The 25,594-nt window shown below is 47.3% G+C and overlaps 1 protein-coding gene across 1 annotated transcript; it reads right to left on the minus strand.

Moving 5' to 3' along the window:
• On the minus strand, positions 1-25,120 carry gas2l1 (growth arrest-specific 2 like 1). The gene is made up of 5 exons (XM_027006297.2): positions 22,114-25,120; positions 7,972-8,079; positions 6,742-6,838; positions 5,834-6,134; positions 1-4,355 (listed from the first exon to the last, which is right to left on the minus strand). Exons 1-5 carry the CDS (start codon positions 22,792-22,794, stop codon positions 2,363-2,365), a joined length of 3,180 nt encoding a protein of 1,059 aa, XP_026862098.2. The 5' UTR covers positions 22,795-25,120; the 3' UTR covers positions 1-2,362.
• Positions 25,121-25,594: the final 474 nt, after the last annotated feature.

Raw genomic sequence — 25,594 nt, forward strand, 5'->3', positions numbered from 1 at the left:
ACACTCAGTACACACTAGAATAGTGGCAATACTTCACAGTGATAGAAACAAAAACAGGCGAGTTTAAATAAGCATGATAATAGGGAACAGGTGAATTAAGTGAAGAGGATACTGGGAAATGTAGTGATATTGATTGTTGGCTGAGCTGGGAGAAACTGGTTGCATGACATTTTCATTATTATATTTGTGGCATCCAAAGTGTTTAACATTCTGTGTGTTAAAGAAGTCAAGTGACTGGCTGAAGTCCAGGGGTGTTACGCTTCAAAGTAACACTGGAAGCTGATGTAGTATGATATTACTGTAGTGTTGTAACAGGACACACACACACACACACACACACACACACACACACACACTATAGTATTCCTGCTTTAAGGCAAAAAGAGTTGTCATGGCAGCAGTTCAGAGAGCAGTATTGCATAGCTAAGGTAACAGCAGGAATTCTGTACATTAAACTGAAGATTTGATTAATATCACATACACAACACAACCCCACATTTAAACAATAAACATATACACCTATATTACATATATCTTATTTCATTGATCCAGAACTTAAATAGATTATATTTATCTACAGCTTTTTAATTTAGCCCCTCCCCCAAGTGGTGACATCATACAGGTGACTGACTTCAGCACTTGGATGACGGAAGGGGCTAAGAATGCCCCCCAGCACAGGGACATGGGGTGGGTCCTGTGTGCTAAACATGATTACCCCACACAGTCTTAACAGGACAACATGCAGGGTCAAGCGTGTGCAGTCAAGCCAGCCTGGGAATGAGAAGGTTAAAAACACAGACCAGCATTAGGGGATTATTTCATATGGTCACCTGGAGAACAGGCACAATTATAATAATAATAATAACAAGAATAATGTGATCCAACCCTGAGCAGAAGCCAGCTGTATGAGGCCGAGAAACCCCTCCTCCTGTTTACAACTGCCAGGTAACCAGCTACATGTTTACAATGTTTACATTCCTATGTGAGGGGGGGTCTCAGTCCTGTAATGCTGTAGGGGGTGCAGGGGGGCGTAGACAGTCCAGTAACGGGGCAGGATGTGCGATCAGTCCTGTAATATCTGCTTCCTACCTCATGCATCATTAATATCACCAGTACAAAAAAGAATAAGAAGAATTATAAAATAATAATTATTTGATAAAAAAAAACCCCAAAAGCAAATTATAAAACTTAATGTTATATTAATAATCATCTAGAAACCAAATATAAAAACAGAGAAGTCTAGTGACATTACAGGACTCAGAGATGTTTCAACAGCAGGGGCTTTGGGGCTTTGCTGACCACTGGTCAGGAATCACGCATGGTGCCCTGTATGTCAGGAGACCCCCAGCTGTGCCTAGCATGGGTCGCCGACCTCAGGAAGTAATCCAGACTGACTCACAATGATCACCAAAAGCGGAGTTGCTCACACTCTCTCACTTCCATGAGAAAGGCTGTAATTGTCTGTTCTGTAGTCAGGTGTGTGTGTGTGTGTGTGTGTGTGTGTGTGTGTGTGTGTGTGTGTGTGTGTGTGAGACCCCTGGCAGTGACGCATCACATCCCAGCCTTTGTTCTCTGGAGGAAGGCGGGGCTTAGCGTTGAGAACTATGACATTACTGCCCTCACTTCCTCCTCAGAGAGCCTCAGCTGCATGCACGGCACACATTTACAATAGCTCCGCCCAAGCAGCCAGAGGTCAGAGGTCACACAGCAAAGGTTTCACGACACACTTGTTGGAGGCATATCCAGCGAAAAATATTCAGCAATAAGAACCTTGATCTGAATGACATACTAATCTGAATGATGTCCTTTGGTAACCCATAATACTTTTAGTTTTTTTGTTTTTTTTAAATATGTCCGTTTCCAGGACGTTTTGAGTGTCGTGGCTCGGATACATCAGGAGAAATCTGTCATGTTCATCAGGGGAAGCGTTCTGCCAATTCTGATTAATCCTCCTACATGTTCAAGAAAACAGTCACGCAAAACACAGAATATCCCGCGTGCGGTCCGGCCTCACTGTCCCATGTTAGCATTAGCCAGGCGCTATCTCACACGTGCCGCTTCCAGCCTTCGTTTCCTCTAATACGGCTGACGTCCGTCCCCTTTCTTCCTGTGCAAAGGACAGCGATCAGACGTGTGTCACCCATAATGCACTGCTCTTCTCAGTGACAACATCCTGCTTTGGTGCTGCACGATCAGTAAGGTACGCTATCGGTAAGGTAGCATCTTCTAATCATCACTAATCACTAATCGTCGTCATCATCAGCATTATCATGCTTTGTTTATAACCTGTTGTGACACGTCCGTGACCCATATCAGCGAGCTACCCGCCTTCATCGTTGACCATGAGCATCCTCACCCTCTGTTACATCCAGGCGTCTGTTTCCAGGCCTGGCTCCGGAGAGAAGCAGCGCTCTCTGGATGCTGCGCTGGGCGCCCTCTGCTGGGCGTGGATGAGATCAGCCAAGGCCTGGTGCAGGACTTTGTGGGAGGCGTGGTGTGCGCGGGCGCGCGGGGACCGCGGGGGCGTGTGCAGAGGCGAGAGGTCGGCAGGCAGCTGCTGCAGCTCTCGGTAGTTGACGGGTGTCGGAATGCGCGAGGGACTGTTCTCTGGCCTGTTGTCCTTGCGAGGCCGCGCCCGCGGCCGCAGTTTGAGCTTGTAGATGGAAGGCACCCTGTCCGCCTTCTTCTGCCCCCTCTTGGCGCGGAGGAGGACGGCGACGTCATTGCTTTGGGGGCGTGGTGGGGTACAGGAGCCCTCGCTGGCGCTCAGACACATAGAGGAGCTCTCGCTGGAGGAGTTGCTGCAGGAGGGGTCATCTGGAGGAGGTGGGGAGGAGGAGGCCTCCGTGAGTGGTAGCTCATGGCTGGGGTTAGCGTGCTGGCAGGGGGCGTGCGGGGGCCGTGCCTCCGCAGGGACGTCGCCTGCCACTCCGCCCCAGGTCAGCTGCTCTTGCTGGTCATCCATGAGCAGTTCCGCTGTGTGGGGCCCCCCATGACCCACGAGGACCTGCTGAGGAGTGTCCCAGGGCAGCTCTGCGTTCTGCTGTCGCAAGGGCTCACCCTCCTCCCTGGTGCTGGAGATGGCGGGGAGTTTCTGGAGAGTCCCAGGAGCCGGCCAGCATTCCTGCTCCGAGAGGCTGCCGTTGGGAAGTCCGGACCTGGTTTGGCTGTGCAGAAGGGCAGGGGGGTCCTCCAAAGCGCAGGAGCGCGTGTCAACCCGCTTCGACTCCCGTAACTCGGGCAGCGCACGCACTCTCCCTCCCACATTCACAGAGGAGGAGGAGGAGTTGGAGGAAGAGTATGCTGAATCTGTCACATTGGGGTCACCTGATGCAGGTGTGCCCAGAGCCCCGAAGCCCTGCTGGGAGACGGGAAGTTTCATCCTTCCCGTTCCCGCCTGGCCTTGCTGCGTGTTGGCCAGGAACTCCGCCTCGAAGCTGCGGTACAGCTCCATCTCCCGCTGGGTGTCCAGGGTTGGCAGGGACTGGAACCCGAACCCCAGTCCCACGTCCTCCTGGGGGTGGTGGAGCTGCTGAACCCACCCTCTCTGTGCCCTTCCCGTGGATCTGGGGCTATGGGTGGTGTGTGGGGACCGCGGCGGGTGGTGGTGCGATCTGGGTGAGGAGTGTGGAGAGCGCCGCCCTGGCTGTGATATGGGGGGCAGCAGCCTCCGACTGCCCCCAGAGGGTGATCGAGGGGCAGGGGGACGGGGAGTGACCACACCCTTCTTGGTGGGGCTACCAGCGGAGCCGCCTTTGATGGGAGAGCTGGAGGCAGACGAGGCTACCTGTCGTCTGGAGATGGCAGTGCCCAGCCTGGGTGAGCCGGGCACGGCCTGCTTTGGCCTCTGGTCGTCCCGGCGGTCTGGCGCCGACGGTGGGGCGTCTCTGTGGTGAGGGGAGCCTGTACCAGCCTCGCTCGCACGCCCTCGCAAGGGCATTTTGCCCTGACTGAGGGAGCGGGGACCTTGGAGCCTCCGTGGCCCGTCCAGCGCCGGAGTCCGGCCCCTCTCGGGACCCTGGGCAGAGCGGGGCCTCTCCACAAAGCCCTGGGGTGGGCTAGGGGTCAGCACGCCTGGCCTAGAGGCAGGAGGTCCTGGGCGTTCTCTGGAGACGCTGCGGGCCCGGCCGGGAGGGGGGCTCAGGGCGGTCACCTCTCCTGGACGCTCGATGACGTGCTTGCCCGCTTTCCGGTTGACCAGGAGGATCACCTCCTCTCCATTAGACCGCCGAGCTCCCAGAGAGAAACGACCTCCACCTCCGGCTGGTCCGACTCCTCCACCTTTAGAGGAGGCTGTGGAGGAGTCACTGTCCCCAGAGAGTCGACGAGTCAACGGCAACAAAGAGTCTTTATTCCTGAGAGAGCAAGAGCGAGAGAGAAAGAGTGATTAGTAACAACAGACCATGATAATAGTCATTGTCCTGATGAAATCACACTTATCCTTCCAATGAGATTAACTGAGCAATGTGTGCTGAACAGTGCGGACAGAATCTTAGCCAAGCTAAGAAGGAAAATGCTCTCCCATTCTGAGACTGATCAGAGGAAAATGCTCTCCCATTCCTAGATGGATCAGAGGAAAATGTTCTCTGATTCCTGGAATGATCGTAGGAAAACGTTTTTGATTGCTGGAATGTTCACAGCACAACACTCACTGACTATCACAGGATAGAGAGAGTTAGTGGTTAATATACTTGCAGAGTATCTCTCTCCCTCTCTTACACACACACACACACACACACACACACACACACACACACAGTAACAGTTCTTCCGAGACACAAGGGTGCTCACTTGATGGGTGAAGTTATCTGAGAGCACACACACACTCAGTCACACAGACAAGACCATCGTCGATCAGCAACCCAGCGAGAATAACACAGTGATGTCACACACGACATACTGGTGCATAAATGAAATAAATAAGGCACAATAATTATTTTATTATAATAATTATACCTATACACACATGCACAAATGCACTCCCACACGTACAGGTAACCACACACACACCCAAAACTTAGGCCACACCAAGATTACTTTAGGATAATGAAACATGTGTGCATGGTATTTTACTGAGAAGACCCATGTTGACCGCTACCCCAGATTAAACTACTACTGATCTGTTTGGTCAATGTGTGAGATTAGTCTGATCTGATGTAATCCCACCTCGGTCACATGTGAGAAGGAATGTCCACGTGAGGATTAATGTGCACTGCAAGGACGTTTCGACCAGATTAACCTGACTCACGTGGAAGAAATGGCTAACCGTCAACTTCTGTTAATGACTCACTGTGCACTAGACAACAGAGGTATGCTGACATGAGACAGATATGAGCCCGTGTGTGACTAACACAAACACACCTCCACCTTATCGGCAAATGTCAGCGCTAACGCTACTCTTTACTATAAGGGCAGAGTGCTGTTTGGAGAGCTAAGTGTAAACAGCATGCAGTCCAGTTTTTCATGGCTTCTCTGTGCATCATTTAATCTGATCACTGGACTTTTCCATCACTGCGTTGGCAAGAGTATACCTTGGAAGTGATGGAGTCCCTCCTGCTTCTGAACTCTGCTGGAGACACTAGGCAGTGTAATACCCTGTGTCTGCCAGCAGGGGGCACCTGGCAGACGACCACTGTCACCCGGGATTAGTGAAATCTGCTTGCTGCACTCTGTTGCTTCCCTCTATGTGCATGTTTGTGAGTGTGTGTGTGTGTGTATGTATTATCAGGGGTGTTTTAGTAACTAGGTCAGTGAGAGAACACAACAACACACACACACACTCTCACACTTTCACACATGTCCTGGTTCACCTGTCCCTTTCACTCTAACTCACTTGATGGCGTTGAAGTGCCGCGGTTCAGATCGGTCTCGCGGACGTCTTGGCAGAAGAGCCCCGGCACTCTTCGTCACGTTGGCCTCCCCGTCTCCGGACACAGGGCCATGCGGTGCCCGGCCTGGCCTGGAGGAAGAGGAGGGTGCCGAAGGCTCGAGGGAACGCCGCTCAGAGCCTTTGTAGGGGGCCATGGTCTCGGAACGCCAGTAAGGTCCAGGGCTGGCGGAGCGGGAGGAGTGCGCACTGGAGCTCTTACTGTGAGGAGTTCGATCACTGGACCTAGTCTGCTGGAACCGGTGGGCTGTGGAGAGAACACACACACACACAAACATACACACACACCTCTTTAATTTATACAGCATGTAAACAATATTTATCCAAACTCATTTCAAAACTGTGTAATAATCCCCTCACTCATCACTGGGTAATAGCATCACACCAACACACCGCTTCCAGGCCGCACAGAGCTTCTCAGGTGATGAGTTGTGATGAGTTGACTGGGTGATGAGTGTGAGAGCAGTGTTGAGTGCAGGGGATGGGGTTCAGTATGGCTGTATGACGTGTGACTGTACACAGACAGTGTCTGCCTGCTGGTTTTGACGTGGACGTCAGTGTTTGGTTGCTGTTTATTTTAACTTCCTCACACTATGGTCCTGGAAGTAAGTAGGAGTGTGTAAACTCTGACACCGTCATGACCTTTCTGAGTTCCTAGGAACTTTAGTAAGAGTGGACAGATTCTGGGGAATCAGGTTTAGCACCGAGAATCGAATGAGGAACTAGTACACATATGTCATGCATCAGTGTTAACCACGACAAAAAAAATTCAAGGTGAGAACTGCTAAGAGACACAGCACACGCAATGAAAACAGGACAGGACATGATGACTGAAGAACAGGAAGTGATCTCACCAAAGGCATTGCAGCGGCAGGGGTCGTGTTTGTCGAGGTAATGCTCGAGGGTGTCCCAGCCTCCGCCCACACGCACCATCACGTGTGTGCGCAACACCTGGGAAGAAACAAATACACCGTTACACACACGCCATTTACAATGATCCACACAAATCACACATCAGAGCCTTAGTAGATAATGTTAGATGCCAGAAACACATACAGACCACAGCATGTAAAGTGCCTTTTATTTATTAAAAATTAACATTAAAAATTAAAAGAACTTCAGTATGTAATTCTTTCATTTAGTCATTCATGCTATTTTTTCCACATGATTTTTTACACACACATACACCCACACACACTGATTCTGGGTGTTGTGTGTCAGTGTGGATATGGTACGTGAGAATTAGTGTGAGTGTGAGTTTGAGAGTGTGTTTGTGGTGTGTGTTAGTGCATGTTTGCTGTGCATGTGTGTGTGCACGTATGTGTGTGGTGTGCGTGTGTGTGTGTGGTGTGCCATCTTTCAGCCCTACTGTGTACATGTTGGGTGGAGGTGATCACATGATCAGCAACTCTGTGCCGTTGCCATAGTGAGAAGGCCCTGGCAGTGCGCTGGCACCATGATCACACATGGAGACTACATACATACACACACACACACACACACACACACACACACACACACACACACACACACACACACACACACACACACACACACACACACACACACACACACACACACACACACATACATACGCGCACTCTGGGATAAGACCAGCAGAGGAAATGACATGAGTCTCTATTTTTGTTTTCAGGTTTGAGTGAATGGGTGTGGTGGAGTTTAGATACAGCACAATAACACACTGTGTATTATCAGTGTCTGGAAACACTATTCAGAGCTCAGAATGGCTTATTATTCCAAGGACCTGCTCTATAAACCAGCCAGAATACCGTGGACAGTGACGTATGTGGGTAACTGCCTTCCTGCTCTGAAGGGTATGAAACCAGGTGGTGAGAATCGATGTGAAGGTCTAAGTTCAGGCCTTCAGCTGGAGATCTCACACTGGTCTGATTTTGATTGGCTCCATCACAATCAAATGTAAACAATCAACCTTCAGTAATCTGTCATCAACATCTGATTGAATCAAACAGCGCGTGTGTGTGTGACTCTCTCCCTGTGATATGGACATATCACAGCACAGAGGTTCAGTGTTTACAAAGGAGGTTAAAGATGAAAGGTCGTACCCTGATGAAGATGAGAGCACTGGAGTCACCCACTTTGTACTTTCCCTCCGAGACCTTTGTCATGGGGAACTGCGCCGGGCACGAACACTGGCCGAGGATCTCACGCACCTACACACACACACACACACACACACACACAGAGGCACACAAAAACAAATGAACATTTTTAACATTCTGGGAGACAAGATGTAATAGCTACTTATTCTGGTACCATTGCATGTAGTTGATGAATCATATTTTCATCAACACTCTTCCTCTCTCACACACACACACACACACACACACACACACACACACACACACCAATCAATATATCCAAAGCATTTCAGCAACATTCAAAATTGAGTTCAGGTTTTATACAAGAGAATGCTGAGTCATAAACATCTTATCTATAACAGTGTGTGTGTGTGTGTGTGTGAGAGAGAACAGTAACTACTGTGTAAATGTCTCAGACTACCCCTGTCTACCTGTGAATGCTCTAAGCACACACACACACACACGGATCCACACTATTACATCACATCTCAGAAACAGTGTAGTCCCTGGAGAACTCTCTGTCTCTCTCTCTCTCTCTCTCTCTCTCTCTCTCTCTCTCTCTCTCTCTCTCTCTCTCTCTCTCGCTCTCTCTCACACACACACACACACAGACCCATGTGACGTGGACTATAGTGTGGATGTGTGCACAAAGGAAAGTGTAAACGTGATGTTGCCAGAGGAGAAAGCAGGTTTCACTCAATGCATTCTGGAACGAAAAGAAACCTCAGAAATGGTCACCATAAACTATCTATCTATTGCTCTCTCTGTCCCTCCCTTTCTCTCTCTCTATCCCTCTCTCTGTTCTTCCCTCTCTAACTCTCACTCTCTCTCTCTATCCCTCTCTCTCTAACTCTCACACTCTCTCTCTCTATCCCTCTCTCTCTCTAACTCTCACACTCTCTGTCTCTATCCCTCTCTCCCTCTAACTCTCACTCTCTCTCTCTATCCCTCTCTCTCTCTAACTCTCACACTCTGTCTCTATCCCTCTCTAACTCTCACACTCTCTGTCTCTATCCCTCTCTCGATCCCTCTCTCTCTAACTCTCACACTCTCTGTCTCTATCCCTCTCTCTGTTCTTCCCTAACTCTCACTCTCTCTCTCTATCCCTCTCTCTCTAACTCTCACACTCTCTCTTTCTATCCCTCTCTCTCTCTAACTCTCACACTCTCTGTCTCTATCCCTCTCTCCCTCTAACTCTCACTCTCTCTCTCTAACTCTCACACTCTCTGTCTCTATCCCTCTCTCTCTCTCTAACTCTCACACTCTCTGTCTCTATCCCTCTCTCTATCCCTCTCTCTCTAACTCTCACACTCTGTCTCTATCCCTCTCTCTATCCCTCTCTCTCTAACTCTCACACTCTCTGTCTCTATCCCTCTCTCTCTAACTCTCACTCTCTCTCTCTATCCCTCTCTCTCTAACTCTCACACTCTCTGTCTCTATCCCTCTCTCTGTTCTTCCCTCTCTCTATCCCTCTCCCTCTCTCTCTCTGTCTTGCTCTCTCTTTCTCACACTAACACTCTCTCTTTCCCACTCCCTCTCTCCCCCTCTCTCTCTCCATCTCTCACCCCCCCCCCCCCCGTTCACTCTTTCTTCTCCTTCTCATTATTCCAGATGGAGCAGCTGTTTGCTTTACTGTTATTTTGGGATGTTCTCTCAGTCAAAGGCAACCAACAGCTGCTGGTAGAGGGAAAGACAGACAGACTAAGAGAGAGCGAGAGAGGAAGAGACAGAAAGTGGAAGAAAGAGAACGCGAGACTAAGAGAGTGCAACATAAAGAAGCTATAGCTGAAACACAATTAGACATCCATAGGAATCGTCGGTTACAGCCACACATTCACAGGCTGTAAGGAGTTCAGTCACCACACTGGCCAGTAGCAGCTACGCGGTCTGCACTGAGGGTACGGAGGCTACACACACGCAGGGGCTGCCGGGACTCAGCGGCGCAAACTCAGGTGCGGTCGCTAAGAGCATCCTGGGAAAGGCCAGCGGCGATCGCCAGGACAAACGCGCTGCTGCTTGCGAGAAGGATTCGATGGAGAGGTCAGCACACACAGAGATGGCTGAGCTCACTTCACTCGCAGCTTTGCTGTGGCATGATGTGTATACAAACAAACAAGCAAAACAGTGGCAGCAGATTTACAATTAGAAACTTTGTTCACAGTTAAAAACATCGTTTAAAGGCCGAAGCTGTACAGCCTGGGGTTCTTCTCATAGGGTCCAGCTGAGAGCAATGTTTAGAGAATATACCTAATACAGAGACCAGAGAGGAGTGCACATGTGGGAGCGTGTGTGTGTGTGTGTGTGTGTGTGTGTGTGTGTGTGTTCTTTCCACATTACTGCTAAGGCTGAAGGACTATGTTGGTGAAGTTAGGAAGTTCTATAATTAGTTCTGCTTAATAGCCATTTAAGTCACACTTAAATACACACACACATGCGCACACGTATACACACGCACACACACATACACACACATACAGACACAGATGCACTGCCTACTGCGGTAATTTCCCTACAACAGGAAGTAGTCTGGGTTCTTTAAAGGGACCAAGACCTCCCACACCCTGTGAATATCACTGAACTGGTTTTTCACTTCCCATGTGTGCGTTTAAGTTGGACGTCTGTGTGGAGAGCCAACAGCCAGTGACCTAGTGGGAACATCTCCGTGGTAACATCTCCGTGGCAACAGGCTGCTACAGCTTCTTTTTTTAAAAGCCGAGCTCTCATCCGTCGCTCTCCTTTTCTCTCTCTCCCTCCTTCCCTCTCTTGCTCATCCCTCTCTTCCTCTTCCTCCCTTTCTCTCTCTCTCTGTCTCCCTCCCTCTGACCGAACGCTAAACGGGTCGGTTTTCAAACGGAGTGGGTTGGTTTTCAGCCTTTATTTAAAAATATCTAATGCAGAAGGGACGGTTATAACTGTGGGGTCATGTGATGGCTGACTGCTCACCCAGAGAATCAGAAATATCCAGAGAGAGAGAGAGAGAGAGAGAGAGAGAGAGAGACAATAAGTGGGGTTGGGGAATATATTCCAATAGTGAGGACCAGACAGGAGCTGGCTGTGATATATGTGCCACTGATAAATGTATGGAAAGCATGTTGTCTGAGGCAAATCCTTCCCCACATTTCACTATTAGTGAGCCCCACCCCACCGTTAACAAACCCCACTGCGTTTGACTCTTCATATAATACCACTCACCTCCCACTTCTCTCATCCATCTCTCTCTGTGTTAAATAACACACACACACACACACACACACACACTCACAGGGTCGAGACAGTCAAGCAGAGGCTGAGAGTCCAGCCCTGGGGGAGAGGGAGAGAGAGAGGCCGACATGAACGTGTCTGATGCCATATTTACTGTAAATGTGTCTAAACAGTTATTGTAACTCTCGTTCTCTTTTTCTCTCTCTCTCTCTCTCTCTCTCTCCCTTTCCCTCTTATCTGTCCTCCGTGCCTGTTTCTGGCTGTCTGTCGGCGGCGTAATGGGTCCTGCCGGCCTGTGGGTCTCCTGGACGCAGCCTCGCACTAAAGGAAATGGAAGATCTGTAAAGATAGCAGCTATGTCTGGGTCACTGGCGTAACACTGCTGCTGGGGCCATTTCACAGTGCTCTGAGATCAGCCTCTTCCCAGGTAGTGTGGCGGGTACGCCGATAATTAAGGGGGGAGGGTCTGATCTTAGGTCAGTGTTACAGGACACCTCCTGTCCAGGCCCATGGGAGAAAGGAGATGGGGAGGAGAGAAGTCCTTCCTGGTGAGATAAGCGAAACATGCTGGCTTGTTTGAGGGGTACGGGATCGTTTCCAGATAAGGGCGTGACATGTGGATAATCTTCTGCTGTGATGCGTATGTAAGGCATACGAAGGTCTGTTTATAAACGCACACCAACATGAACTTCACTGCTTTTCTTCTAAAGAAATGAACTACAGCTGCCGTCTTACAAGCTTTGCTTTTATTCAGTTCTTTCCTATAACACTTTAGCTAAACATGTTCCATATTTTTAATTATTAAGGTACAGTCAGATATGTGGATCAGATCCTGCTGCCACACCTAAAAGCTGGTTTTAAATGACCGCTAGTGTTAGGGCTTAGGGGTTAGAGTTAGGCTGAAGGGGAATCTGGCACCTAGTGGCCATTATTCCACCTCCAATGGGGGAGAGGTGAGTGCCGTTTACACTAAGCCGTGTCAAGATCAACACCTCCCACTAACACCTGACTCAAGAGGTGCTCACAGGTCATACTGCCTACAGTCATACAGTCACTCACAGATCATACTGACTACAGCAAAAACTCTCAAGATAAAGGCTGTACCCATCACATGGGCAGGGTTAGCGTGGCCTTTGACTGGGGGTGTGAAATGAAGGTGTGTAAACAAAAGCTGATGTGTAAGAAGGCAGGTGAATGTTTTGCCAGCACACCTAAAAGGATGAGTATGCAAGAACACACACACACACACACACACACACAAACACACACACTGTTATATATGTACACAGCCTCACACATACTCACACATTCATAGGATATAATGTCACTAAATATTTTTTCACAAGATAAACTCAACTTGACACTTGTCCACAGTCTCCCTCTCTCTCTCTCTCTCTCTCTCTCTCTTTCTCTCTCTCTCTCTCTCTCACACACACACACACACAGACAAATGGATAACTTTTACCACATCTAAATAAAACAAACATACCCTGTGGGCTAAGAGTTAACACACACATATTGACACAGATTCACACACACACACACACACACACAGACACACACACACACACACACACGTACGCATCTGGATCAACAGGACAAACCGGATGCAGTAGGTGATTGAAGTCATAATGAAATGAATGACGCTGAGCACGTGGCATGTGGGCATGCAGGGATTGACGAAGCGGGAACGATCGGAACTGGACACAGCATTCCGACTGAACATCGTGCCCTCCGAGTGCGGCTCTGTGAGTGTGCCCTGGCTGTGCGGGTGGGCACTCACACTCCCCCTGCCCTTAGACGTGCTTTGTTCCCGCAGCCCGAGTGAAACAGCGCTGTGGTACATCCTGCCCAACAGTCCAGTACAGCCAGTAATACCAGCACATCTGCCATCTTTCTCCCAACGCTGCACTTCACTTTTTTTTATCACTTCTACATTAGAGCTGATTAAAGTCCATAAAACGTTTGATTTAAGAGAAAGAGGAACACTGGAAAAACACTTTATGTGCTTCAGCTTTAAATGTGGAAATATGTGAACTGCCCGGCTTGTTCTAATATTACACAAAATATGCCCTTATCACTTTAAAGCTATTATCATGGCTCAGGGAGTTGGAACATGTCTAAATCATAACTGTAGCCTCCCATCCCATAGTGCAACCTAAAAAAATCAACTTTTAATATTTCAGCATAAAACAAAGTCAAATGTATAACCTAAAAACTGCCTACAAAAGTCAGGAAGTTTAGAAAATGTTCAGAGTGTCTAGGTTAACGCGCCAGGATCAGTGTTCCCTAACATGTCAAAGGCTTTGCAAACACATCAGTTCAGTCATTACAGGTCAGTTCAGTCATTACACAACATTTCAGTCATTACAGGTCAGTTCAGTTATTACACAACATTTCAGTCATTACAGGTCAGTTCAGTTATTACAGAACAGCTGAGTCATCACACGACAGTTCGGTCATTATATAACGATTCGGTCATAATACGATAGTTCAGTCATTACACGACACACCAAAGCATCTCAGCGTGTGGCTCTGCTGCTGGGATTAGCCCAACAGAGACAGTCTCGAGAAGGTCCTAGATCAGCTTCAACGTAGAGGTACAAATCTAGAAAAGAGCATGATCCTGATCCTAAATCAGCTCTCCTCCTTTAAGAGGCTTTATGAGTCCATGGCCTGGGTCAGAGCTGTTTCGAACTGCATTGTTTACACAAGATCCAAACTCTTGAGGGAAGTTGAACTTTCATCTTTACGTCCCAGAAGTCCACCAATCAAACTTCCCTCCTGTGAGTTAGCGTAACCTTCTCAAACTGATGTACTTTATATATGTATATCTACTATAAATCTATATATGTAATATAAATCTCTAATTGATATAATTATGTATTTAATGTAAACCTGCATATCTAATGTAAACCTACAGTATCATTTGTCTATTACTGATGTCACATCGAAAGTAAACATATACAGTGAACTATATCTAATAGTTATGTCATAATTAATTCAATAGGCAAAATTGATCCACTGCAAGTGTAGCATTTAGGATTGGACATGATAGCTAAGAGCTTTGTCAATCATCTGTATTGTTATTACATGAACTTTATAAAGTATGATGACCTGCCAAACCATCAGAAACATTCCGCACTACAGAAGATGTCTGAGGCTGGAGAAGGACTATTGATAAGAGATAAACACACCTGCAGAGTCACAAAAACTCTGTGAGACCACAGAGTTTGTTTTTAGTTTCACTGAAAATGGTGATAAATGTGAGATTGAAAACATGTGTCTTTGTGTGTGTGTGTGTGTGTGAGAGAGAGAGAGAGAGAGAGAGAGAGAGAGAGAGAGAGAGAGAGAGAGAGAGAAGGAGAAAATCTGACAGTCTGATCTGATTATGCCAAATAAAGTCTGATACTGAGAGACACTTCACTAAAATTATATGAATAACACACACACACACACACACACACACATACCATTAATGCTTATTTCACCAAACATCCAGGCTAGTAGAGTGTAGTGTGTGTTTATTAGAGTCCAGGCTAGTAGAGTGTAGTGTGTGTTTATTAGAGTCCAGGCTAGTAGAGTGTAGTGTGTGTTTATTAGAGTCCAGGCTAGTAGAGTGTAGTGTGTGTTTATTAGAGTCCAGGCTAGTAGAGTGTAGTGTGTGTTTATTAGAGTCCAGGCTAGTAGAGCGTAGTGTGTGTTTATTAGAGTCCAGGCTAGTAGAGCGTAGTGTGTGTTTATTAGAGTCCAGGCTAGTAGAGTGTAGTGTGTGTTTATTAGAGTCCAGGCTAGTAGAGCGTAGTGTGTGTTTATTAGAGTCCAGGCTAGTAGAGTGTAGTGTGTGTTTATTAGAGTCCAGGCTAGTAGAGCGTAGTGTGTGTTTATTAGAGTCCAGGCTAGTAGAGCGTAGTGTGTGTTTATTAGAGTCCAGGCTAGTAGAGTGTAGTGTGTGTTTATTAGAGTCCAGGCTAGTAGAGTGTAGTGTGTGTTTATTAGAGGCACCTCCCTTTCATACACACCTCCTTCCTTTCGCTCTCTCTCTCTCTCTCTGTCTGTCTGTGTCTCAATGAAATGTTAGTTTTTTTTCAAGTGAAAGAGCCTGATGCTTGTGAACAGGAAAAATAAATGAAAATGTAAAATGATATGACAATACATATATACACACTCTCTCTCTCTCTCTCTCTCTCTCTCTCTCTCTCTCTCTATATATATATATATATATATATATATATATATATATATATATATATATATATATATATGTCAGTACAAGCAGGTTCCTTTTGTTTTAGATAATAAACAGGGAAGGGGGTCTTTGTCCTTCAGTAACCTTCACTGCTCAGAAATGCTTTTGCCACTCCCACTCTCTCATAAACCGCCTCTACCCGTCTCTCTCATGCTGTCTCTCTCACCCTGTCTCTCTCACCCTGTCTCTCTCACTCCTACCTTCTTTTTCCGTCTGCCCCTCTCTCCATTTGTCTCTCTCTCCATCTTCCTGCCTTTCTCTCTCTTATTCGATTCTATGTGCTGGCATGCCCCCGTATTTCATGAATCAGAGATCTTTCCGCAGGCTGTGTGTGTCGTAAAGTAAGACCCTTGTGTGTGTGTGCGCGCAGTAAGATCATTACTGGAAGGGCAGGGCTGCTTACACACACAAACACACACACACACACACACACACACACACACACACCGGATGGTGATGATCAGGGTGAAGATGATGTGCATCAGACAACAAAGAAGCTACAGTTTGATTATATGTGTGTGTGTTTGAGTTTGATTATGTGTGTGTGTGTGTGTGTGTGTGTGTGAGATGAAGTGGAGGGGTGACAGCGAGTGGAGAGCAGAAGAAATGGGAGTTGGGGATATTGTGCGAGTGTGTGTCTCTCTCTGTGTTGGATTATACACACACACACTCACTCAAGCAGAGGCCGAGAGTCCAGCCCTCTGGGAGAGGGAGAGAGAGAGCCTGACATGCCTGATGCCATATTTACTGGTTATTGTAAATGTGTCTGAATATTTGTACTTGCCACGTGGCAGTGTAGTGAAGAATGCTTGTGTGTTTGTGTGTGTGCATGTCTGTACAGGCATGAGTGTGTGTGTCCTAAAGAGAAGAGCTTTATCTGGGTATGACAATATTATGTAGGTCATTCTGTTAAAAGCTGCTTAGCCAAACACAAGCAACACCAAACACAGTTCTCCAAAACGACGATGTGCCCAAACACCACAGCTCAAAACCTGCAAAACCATGCCCCAAACAACACACACTAAACACCACGCCCCAAACAACACACACTAAACATCATGCCTCCAAACACAATACACTACACACCACAAACTAAACACGTGCCTCCAAACACCGCACACTAAACACTGTGCCTCCAAACACCGCACACTACGCCTCCAAACACACTACACCACACACTAAATACTGTGCCTCCAACACCGCAGACTACACACCACACACTAAACACTGCCTCCAAACACAACACACTACACACTATGCCTCCAAACACCGCACACTACACACCACACACTAAACACTGTGCCTCCAAACACAACATACCACACATTAAACACTGTGCCTCCACACACAACACACCACACTAAACACTTTGCCTCCAAACTTTAGACAGTGTATGCACACATACGGAGAACAAGGACTAACTGCTACGCGTCATTCTATACAATGTTTTGGAAGAGCTTTGTGCAGTTTTCCTGTTTGTGTGCACGCACGCGCGCGCGTGTGTGTGTGAGAGAGTGAGAGAGAGAGAGAGAGAGAGAGAGAGAGAGAGTGAGAGAGAGAGTGCTTTATGGTTTTGATTATGGTGCTGTGTTTCTGGTGTGTTGTTCCTCATTGGCTGCAGAAACAGGAGTACAGCAGTGCATCATCTGAGCAGCTGAGGTGCTCACACTGGTTTGGCTCTACAGGGACAGTCGTGTGTATCTGCAATAGGTAAGCACCAGAGGAGCCCAGAAACAACTAACCAGAGATGACACTCAGGGAAATAACTAACCAGGAACCGCATGGGGTTTTCAAAGACTCTTTTATGCGGGAGAAGTTTTGCATTCAAAACGTACAGGTTATATCAGGTGAGCGTTACTAAGGGGCTCGGTGGAGATGTGTGTGTGTGTGTGTGTGTGTGTCTGTCAAGCAGTACAAAATCCCATGTGTGACTAACATCTGGCTATTTATATCAGCTCACTGTAAAAAAAAGAGTATCACACACACACACACACACGCACACAGGTTCCTCATCTCCCATAACTAAGCTTCTGTGTATGTATATATATATATATATATATATATATATATATATATATATATATATATATATATATATATATATATATATATATGTTTGTGTGTGTGTGTGTGTGTGTGTGTGTGTGCGCGCTACATAATACTCTTGCATAAATGGATATGATCGCAGGCTGATCAACCTTCCACACTCAGGAGGATCAGGAATCCCAGGAGTCTCCATGCATCTGTCTCTGGCTCCTACAGCTGCACCTGTGCTCACTGTCTCACTGTGTCCAGCATCTCACCTCCTCCTCCACAGCATCATCCAGATCTCAGCACCAAGATCCGGTTTACCTCCTTAGACCCAGACCTGTGGCCATGGTAAGCCACACGGATGATCTCAGATCAGTCCCCCTTAAGGTCCATTAAAAGGTTTAATATTTAATGTGGTGGCTGCAGCGATTCCAGCACAGACTGTAAAGAGAAACAGGAGCTCCAAACATGAAAGAAAAAAAACCTTTAACCCCTTCAATGGCAGAGCAGTACCGAGCTGAACGACACTGTTGGGGGAATACAAAGTTTGAGATTTAAATCCAAATTCTGTGACCGAAATGAATAAAACAAGTCTAAATCACACTAAATCACATTGTGTACGTTTGTACACAATGTAATACCAGCCTTATTTATTAATAAATATTTACAAATTTACAAACTTAGAAATCATATGTGAAAGAAAACTTTAAAAACAGATTCAAATTCAGAGTAAAATGTAAGGTTCCCGAGTTGTAGCTTGGGAAGCAAAAAAAAGAATTTTGCTGTGCAGTGATGTGTGTGTATTTATGCTGTGTGTGTGTGTGTGTGTGTGTGTGTGTGTGTGTGTGTGTGTGTGTGTGTGTGTGTGTGTGTGTGTGTGTGCGCACTCGTAGATGTGTGATTTCTGCGTGTGTATCTGATTGTCTAAGACAGTGCAGAGTGTTCTTTTTTTCTGTCAATATAACAAACTCAGTAATTAGACAAGCAGGAGCAGGTAATGACAGAGAGTAAGGGAGAAAGGGAGGGAGAGAGGGAAGGAGAGAGAGAGTGAAAGAGAGAGGGAGGGAGAGAGAGAGGGAGGGAGAGAGAGAGAGAGAGGGAGGGAGAGAGAGAGAGAGACAGAGAAAGGGAGAGAGAGAGACAGAGAAAGGGAGAGAGAGGCAGAGAGGGAGGGAGAGAGAGAGAGGGAGAGAGAGAGAGGGAGAGAGAGTGAGAGAGAGAGGGAGGGAGAGAGAGAGAGACAGAGAAAGGGAGAGAGAGAGACAGAGAGGGAGGGAGAGAGAGAGAGAGAGAGAGAGAGAGAGAGAGAGAGAGGGAGGGAGGGAGAGAGAGAAAGAGAGAGAGAGCAACACATTTTTTAAAAAATCATGCAATAAAAATGCCCAAAGAAGAGGCACACAATTGTGCTTTATGACATTACGTGGCCATTCAGATACAGTGCTGCACCAACTAGCAATTCAATCAATAACCAACCACACAAGACCATGGGCACGATGGCCACAACCCATGTCACACTATGCAGACACACAGCCAGGCTGGGCGTGTCCCTGTTGGGGTGGGTCACACAGGCTACTCCTCTCACGTCTACACAGTAACACAAAACTCTTAGGCTACGTTCACGTTACCAACCTGAAGTGAAGCGACTCAAATTGGCTTTATGTTGACGTTTATTATCGCCCGTCCTGTGAGGCCCCTCAACCTGCTATACAGGATGCCACATAGGATGGAGAATCTTGGCTCTGAGAAGGTACATTGCTTATTCCAGCAAAGGGAGAGAGGAGACTGACTATCTCCTTTGCACCCACCCAAAGAGCCCTGGTTCCAGCTGCTGGGAGTCTGGAGGCGGGGTCTCAGTGGTGGGCGGAGCTAACAGCAGCAGCTGGATACGTTACCATGGGTCTCAGGCTGCAAATCCTGCATTCTCAGGAAACAATTCCACCTGGATCTACAACTATGGACGCTCACGTGTGAGGAGATGCCATCTGTTTCGTACACACCGCCCTTCTCTTCAAGAAATTGGGCTTAAGAGACACAGAGGCGGGACATGGAGGCGGGACCGAACGGCTTCTGCATGGTGCATGCAGCCAATCAGTAAACGCACAACGAAAATTAACTATGACAGATCCATTAAGATAGTGTTGTGGAAATAGGAATAGATGGAACTATTAATAAACTAACAGGACCTTTGGAGATTTCACCTTCATTCACTTTTTTCTATAAAGTTAATTGAAGTTAATTGCTCTCTTAGCTGCTGCTAATTTACAGTTTTATCCAATTAAGGTAATAAAATGAAGAACTATATTATGCACGCAGTGCTGTCATTACTTATAATACAACAACCCACAGACATACTGATCCCAGAACAGGACCAGATACATGCCAGGAAACTCTTTAGGAATCTAAAAATAAATGTTTTAAAAACAGACAAATATAACGTACGCCACAAAGATGTGTTTAAAAGTCACATAAATTCATTTAACAGCTGTGATTCGCACCGTAAACATCACTTTAAACCTTAATCCTCACCTTGAACCTCACCTTAAACCTTAATCCTCACCTTAAACCTCACTTTAAACCTTAATCCTCACCTTAAACCTCACTTTAAACCTTAATCCTCACCTTAATCCTTACCATAAACCTCACTTTAAACTTTAATCCTCACCTTAAACCTTAATCCTCACCTTAAACCTCACTTTAAATCTTAATCCTCATTTTAACCCTCTACCCCTATCAGCCCAGGTCCAGACTCTTCACGCAGCTAGCTACCTTTGCCCATCACATATACACAGCCAAAATCAGGCTTATTGTTACCGACCAATGTCAGAACCTCAGTACAACAGTGTCATAAACTAACTCAGAGATCCACCTCAGTACAACAGTAACTCTGCTACAGTCCATGAAATTTTGTCAAATGGTTCAATGTCTGTCAGCTCTATAGTAACTCAGTGGTGACACTTTATGCAGTAAATTTCTGAAGATAATAATAAGATTCACCTATTGATGAGGGTTAGTGCTAAATTCTACAGGATAGCAGATCTACAGGAGCTGTTGCTGTAACTAAGTTCTCTAGGGATCTTCAGGAGTAGGGTTGGAGGAGGCATGTTATGGCAAGACAAACATGACAGTGTCAAGGACCCCCACTGATCAAACTGATTAATCCGTGTTTACAGTCTGCACAGAAAGAAGGAATTAAGTTGTTACTGCCATCCTCATATTAACAAAGCATCTGAGAGTGGAGACAGCACTGACCTGGGATCAGGACCACAGCACTATGCCAGTAAGTGAGTTCCTGGTAATCAAACCCATGCCCCTGGCGGTATGAGCAGCGAGCACTCATCTCTACCTGTTCTAGCTGGTGAGCCCCTCCCCATCCCCCGCACACACGCGCGCGCGCGCGCACACACACACACACACACACACACACACACACACACACACACACACACACACACACACACACACATACACCTGCTCCCATACACAGTTAAATATGCATATACATGCTCACACAGTCACTTCCACACCCACTTAGACTAACACACACAAATACACCTTCATACACCCCAGTATTAGTTACAAAGAGATCATACTGAACTGTTACCACTGTAAAATAGTGTCTAAACTGTTTGGCATTGCACTCAGGTTTATGTAAGTTACATTCATAAGAACTCCAACTGCAGTAACAGAGGTAACTGGACAACTGGAGGAGACACTGTGGCAGTGACAATTGTGCTGGACCAGGTGTGTAACGCTATTACTAAAACCAGTGACTGTTGTCCTAGACCGGCTGTGTGTAACACTGTTACTAAAACCAGTGACTGCTGTCCTGGACCGGCTGTGTGTAACACTGTTACTAAAACCAGTGACTGTTGTCCTGGACCGGCTGTGTGTAACACTGTTACTAAAACCAGTGAATGCTGTTCTGGACCGGCTGTGTGTAACACTGTTACTAAAACCAGTGACTGCTGTCCTGGACCGGCTGTGTGTAACACTGTTACTAAAACAAGTGACTGTTGTCCTGGACCGGCTGTGTGTAACACTGTTACTAAATTCAGTGACTGCTGTCCTGGACCGGCTGTGTGTAACACTGTTACTAAAACCAGTGACTGCTGTCCTGGACCGGCTGTGTGTAACACTGTTACTAAAACCAGTGACTGTTGTCCTGGACCGGCTGTGTGTAACACTGTTACTAAAACCAGTGACTGCTGTCCTGGACTGGCTGTGTGTAACACTGTTACTAAAACCAGTGACTGTTGTCCTGGACCGGCTGTGTGTAACACTGTTACTAAAACCAGTGACTGTTGTCCTGGACCGGCTGTGTGTAACACTGTTACTAAAACCAGTGACTGTTGTCCTGGACCGGCTGTGTGTAACACTGTTACTAAAACCAGTGATTCTAAAAAAAGGAACTGGAGCGATCCACATGCACAGCTACAAAACAACCTCAAAATTTGACTAACTTTGACTAACCTCATGATTAAATGTGTTGGGACCATTCCAGCGCCAGAGCAGTGAAATTTATCTGGTAACACCTATCAAGTCTCAACAATGTGTAACGTTGGTCACTTGGCTTGGACATACACAGAGACATACAAACCCCCTATTAAGTGAAAGAACACACTCACCAGTTCGTCCAGGTTGCGCATATCGCACAGAACCCTTTTCTGCTGCTGCCAGCTCTCGACGAGCTCCGAGTCGGAGTCGCCGGTGCTCTTCTGACGGCCAAACGTTCTGCTCGGTGGGCTGTGCTCGCGCAAGCTCTCGGACTGGCTTTCCTCGTCCCGGATCTCCTCCTCGATCTCCTCTTCGAGCTGTATCAACATGGGGGCGAGCATGCCAAACTTGGAGCCCCGACGCGCGACCTCCAGTAGACACAGAACCAAGTTCTTTTCGTTGCACCGTTCCACCAGGTCGTTGGTCTCGAACATCAGGACATCTTTGATCCACAGCTCCTGCCGACACCAGCTGATGAAATTGGACACGTTGTCGCGTGCCAAGAACGAGCCGGGCACAACATTGCGCGACTGGAAGACAACGTCTTTGCCCGGCATCCGAAGGGACTTCGCAGCGTCCGGACAGCTTCTCTGGAAGTCGTGCGCGGCGCGGTTCACGTTGTTGGCGTGCCTGCAGAGCGCGCATCCGGTCTCCAGGCTCTCCATAAAGGTGTCAGCCGTGATGTCTAGATCGTAGAGGGCGTTCAGCCATTCGGCTAGGTCCTCCTTCATAGCGTACAGGTACTCCTCACTGGACCTAAACGGCCTGATGCTTTTCGACGCGGACGACTGGATGTTGGTCTGATCTGCCATGTTGTGGAAAATACGCGAGTCAATAAAGGCACGATACGACTCCCGACTGTGCCGGTATATACGCTAAGACTCCGCAACGCACGCTGCGGATTGCAACATAACCAAATAAGGGAGCCGGTCACCAAACTCCCCGGTTTAACGGATGAGGTTCGTGACAGATCCGTATTCGGTGTCAACCGCGCGCATTGCCACGCGACGCCGCAGTGGACCATCGATTCCGGATGTCTCCGTAAAAGAGCACACGGAGATTTATCAGGCTCCTGCGGGACAAACCACACACACACACAGAGCCTTAGTCACCCATATCGTTATCGCACCCACTCGGGCAGTGGGCCTACGAGGGGTTTTTTTTTTGTTTGTTTGTTTGTTTTCTTTTTCTTGTTGTTGCTCCGCTCCGTATGCAGACGTACTCGCCGAAGCTTAAGACCAAACGCTCTGCCGTGTCCGTGATCTCGCGCAGTGCGAGTCGTCGCTCCCGTAGTGCCTCACGCGCCGGGGACGCGGAGGTGCTATCGGCGGAGGCGCGATCTCGTTACCGGGCAGCACGGCAGCGGCGAGAGGACAGTCAAGCCTCCATCTTATAGCACACCCTCCGTGTCCGTGGGGCAAAAATGAATACAAACTAAAACCACAGCAAATGCGTTGGCAAATATTTACAGTTAGAAATTCTATTCAAATAAAGTCGCTGTTAAGAGACAGTTGATCTATGCAAATAGTGAACGGTAGGCCTGGACGGGCATTCTGACAAAACTACAGCCTGTTCATTTGTGTCTTAAGATCGACGGCGAATTAACGCGGAGTTGTAGGCTTCCTGTCGCGGCAAATCACACTATACGTGTAACCCGTTAACATTCGCCGCCTGTCAGACGTGATAACCGTCCAAAGATCTGAGCGTCTTAGGGTTACCCTAATCACCGGAGATGTAGCGAAGGGTTCGCATGGTAAAGCACAGACTTATCTCCACTGTCCCATCGCGTCGTCCGGAGTCTTTACAACACACGCGTTGTCAAATTGAAACAAACGGCACCCTTTCAATCGTTCACGCGGCTCGAGGCTCCGGCTTCCCAACGGCGTGGTCGCTGTCCGTTTCGCTTTGCTAATCCAAATCTCCGCCAGCGGACTTCGTCGTCAACAGATGAAAGGGACTGTTTTCCTTTTCGCTTGAACAGGCGGACAAAGGCAGTCGCCAGGACATCATAGCTGCGTTAGTCACCGCGTCTCTGTCCTCGTCGGGACAGTCCAGCGTCCGCGGGCCGAGCACCAGTAAGTCTCGACGGAGTCCCGGGTGTCAAAAGGCGTGACTTAGCAAGACATCCTCTAATGCATTTATCGGGATGTTCGTTCGGGGTCCTGGAATAATTGCAGTTTAACCATGAAAACACGCAACACAACTGAACCGTTAGAGAGTGAGCTGCACGGGCGAACGTGCTACGACAGGAGCAGAAAAGATGTCGAATACTAAAGGCAATTACACAATTACACAGTAAATCAAAGCATAGACGTTTCAAACGATCGCATTAATAAATCACGAACTCATGTCTGAAACGTTAGCACATAGCAATTTATCAGTGTGATGCATGTCCTGAAGAAGAACACGAACATTTTTATGTATTAATTTTGATCATCAGCTACCCCCCCCCCCCGGGTTGTCTACGCAGGAAGTGATGGAATAGAAGTACGCGTTGAATGTTCCAACTCATCAACGTGTCACATTAAACTGTTTCCAGAACAGGGAAGAAAGGTGGACGCTTGATTGGTTTGGTTTTTTTTGCCCTCTCTGCAACATTCCAGCACTACTGAAGTGCGAGATCATTCTCCAGCCCAAGAGGGAGGGGGCTCTTGTTTTGATTTGAAATGTGTGGGCTGTTTCTTTAAGAAAGCCGGACAGCGGGAGGGTGAGATCATTTTCCCAGACTTGGATGAATCAACTCTCCGGCATCAAAATCTTCCCAGAGCTACACATTAAAAGGCAGGTTTATTAGTGCTGCCCCTGGTCTAAACCACAACCACTAAGTCCTCCTTACAGCTCCCACGTTACCAGCCTTGGGTTTGGTAGTCTTTTTTTAAAAGCCCATTGTACGCTTGACATTACATGCAGACAAATTCATACTTAGACAAGCAAACAGGTCCAGGCTTGCAGGAAAGCACGCGAGGTTGGTGCCCCGCGCCGCCCTTGTTGGGACACTCCCGTACTGACTGCGCTGTTCCGCCCACATCCACAAAGCCCTTGGAAGTTGCACAATTAAATACATTTCTTTAGTTTTAAAAAGATGCAAGCTAGTCTTTAAACGAGTGATGCAACATACGTCCAGCGCCTACAGTACAACAAGCACACACGCCATGCAAAACCAACATTCTGAAAGCTTTTCTCCAAATGATTTTGCATTACGTGCTCTTGAAATAAACGTCGATCTTTGCTCATCACGTGTCATGTTATCAAGCTTCCTAGCTACTAAAGCGGAAGGCCTTTAACCTGAGCCATCATAAACCCGAGTATTCTTTCACTGTAATCAAATATTACATGTTGCAATTTGCAAGCGACGTAATTCATACGAGCGAATCCATTTCCTGGCAAGAAAATTACGCAGATTTAGTTTCAGTATCGCGGTGGCTTTTAGCCCAGACTGTCAGGTCCGGATCGGAGCTGGAATCTCAAATCTTCAGAAAGCAGTCGCGCAAAAATCTGAACATATCCAGGAAACATTACACATAAGCAGGGTGCGACACCTTGTGGTGAAAGCGGAAAGGGCAGCCTCCCACAGGAATGGTATATGAACGCACACATGGACAAGGGGCGGGG

The sequence above is a fragment of the Electrophorus electricus genome, chromosome 9, assembly GCF_013358815.1.
Source record: "Electrophorus electricus isolate fEleEle1 chromosome 9, fEleEle1.pri, whole genome shotgun sequence".
Lineage (NCBI taxonomy): Eukaryota > Metazoa > Chordata > Actinopteri > Gymnotiformes > Gymnotidae > Electrophorus > Electrophorus electricus.

Excerpts from the sequence above, each read along its gene's own strand:
- gas2l1 (XM_027006297.2), bottom strand. The coding sequence starts at position 22,794 with ATGGCAGATCAGACCAACATCCAGTCGTCCGCGTCGAAAAGCATCAGG. Across the intron at positions 6,839-7,971 it reads GTGCTCTCATCTTCATCAGG|GTGTTGCGCACACACGTGAT; the intron begins GTACGACCTTTC and ends GTTTCTTCCCAG. Across the intron at positions 6,135-6,741 it reads CTGCCGCTGCAATGCCTTTG|CCCACCGGTTCCAGCAGACT; the intron begins GTGAGATCACTT and ends TTCTCTCCACAG.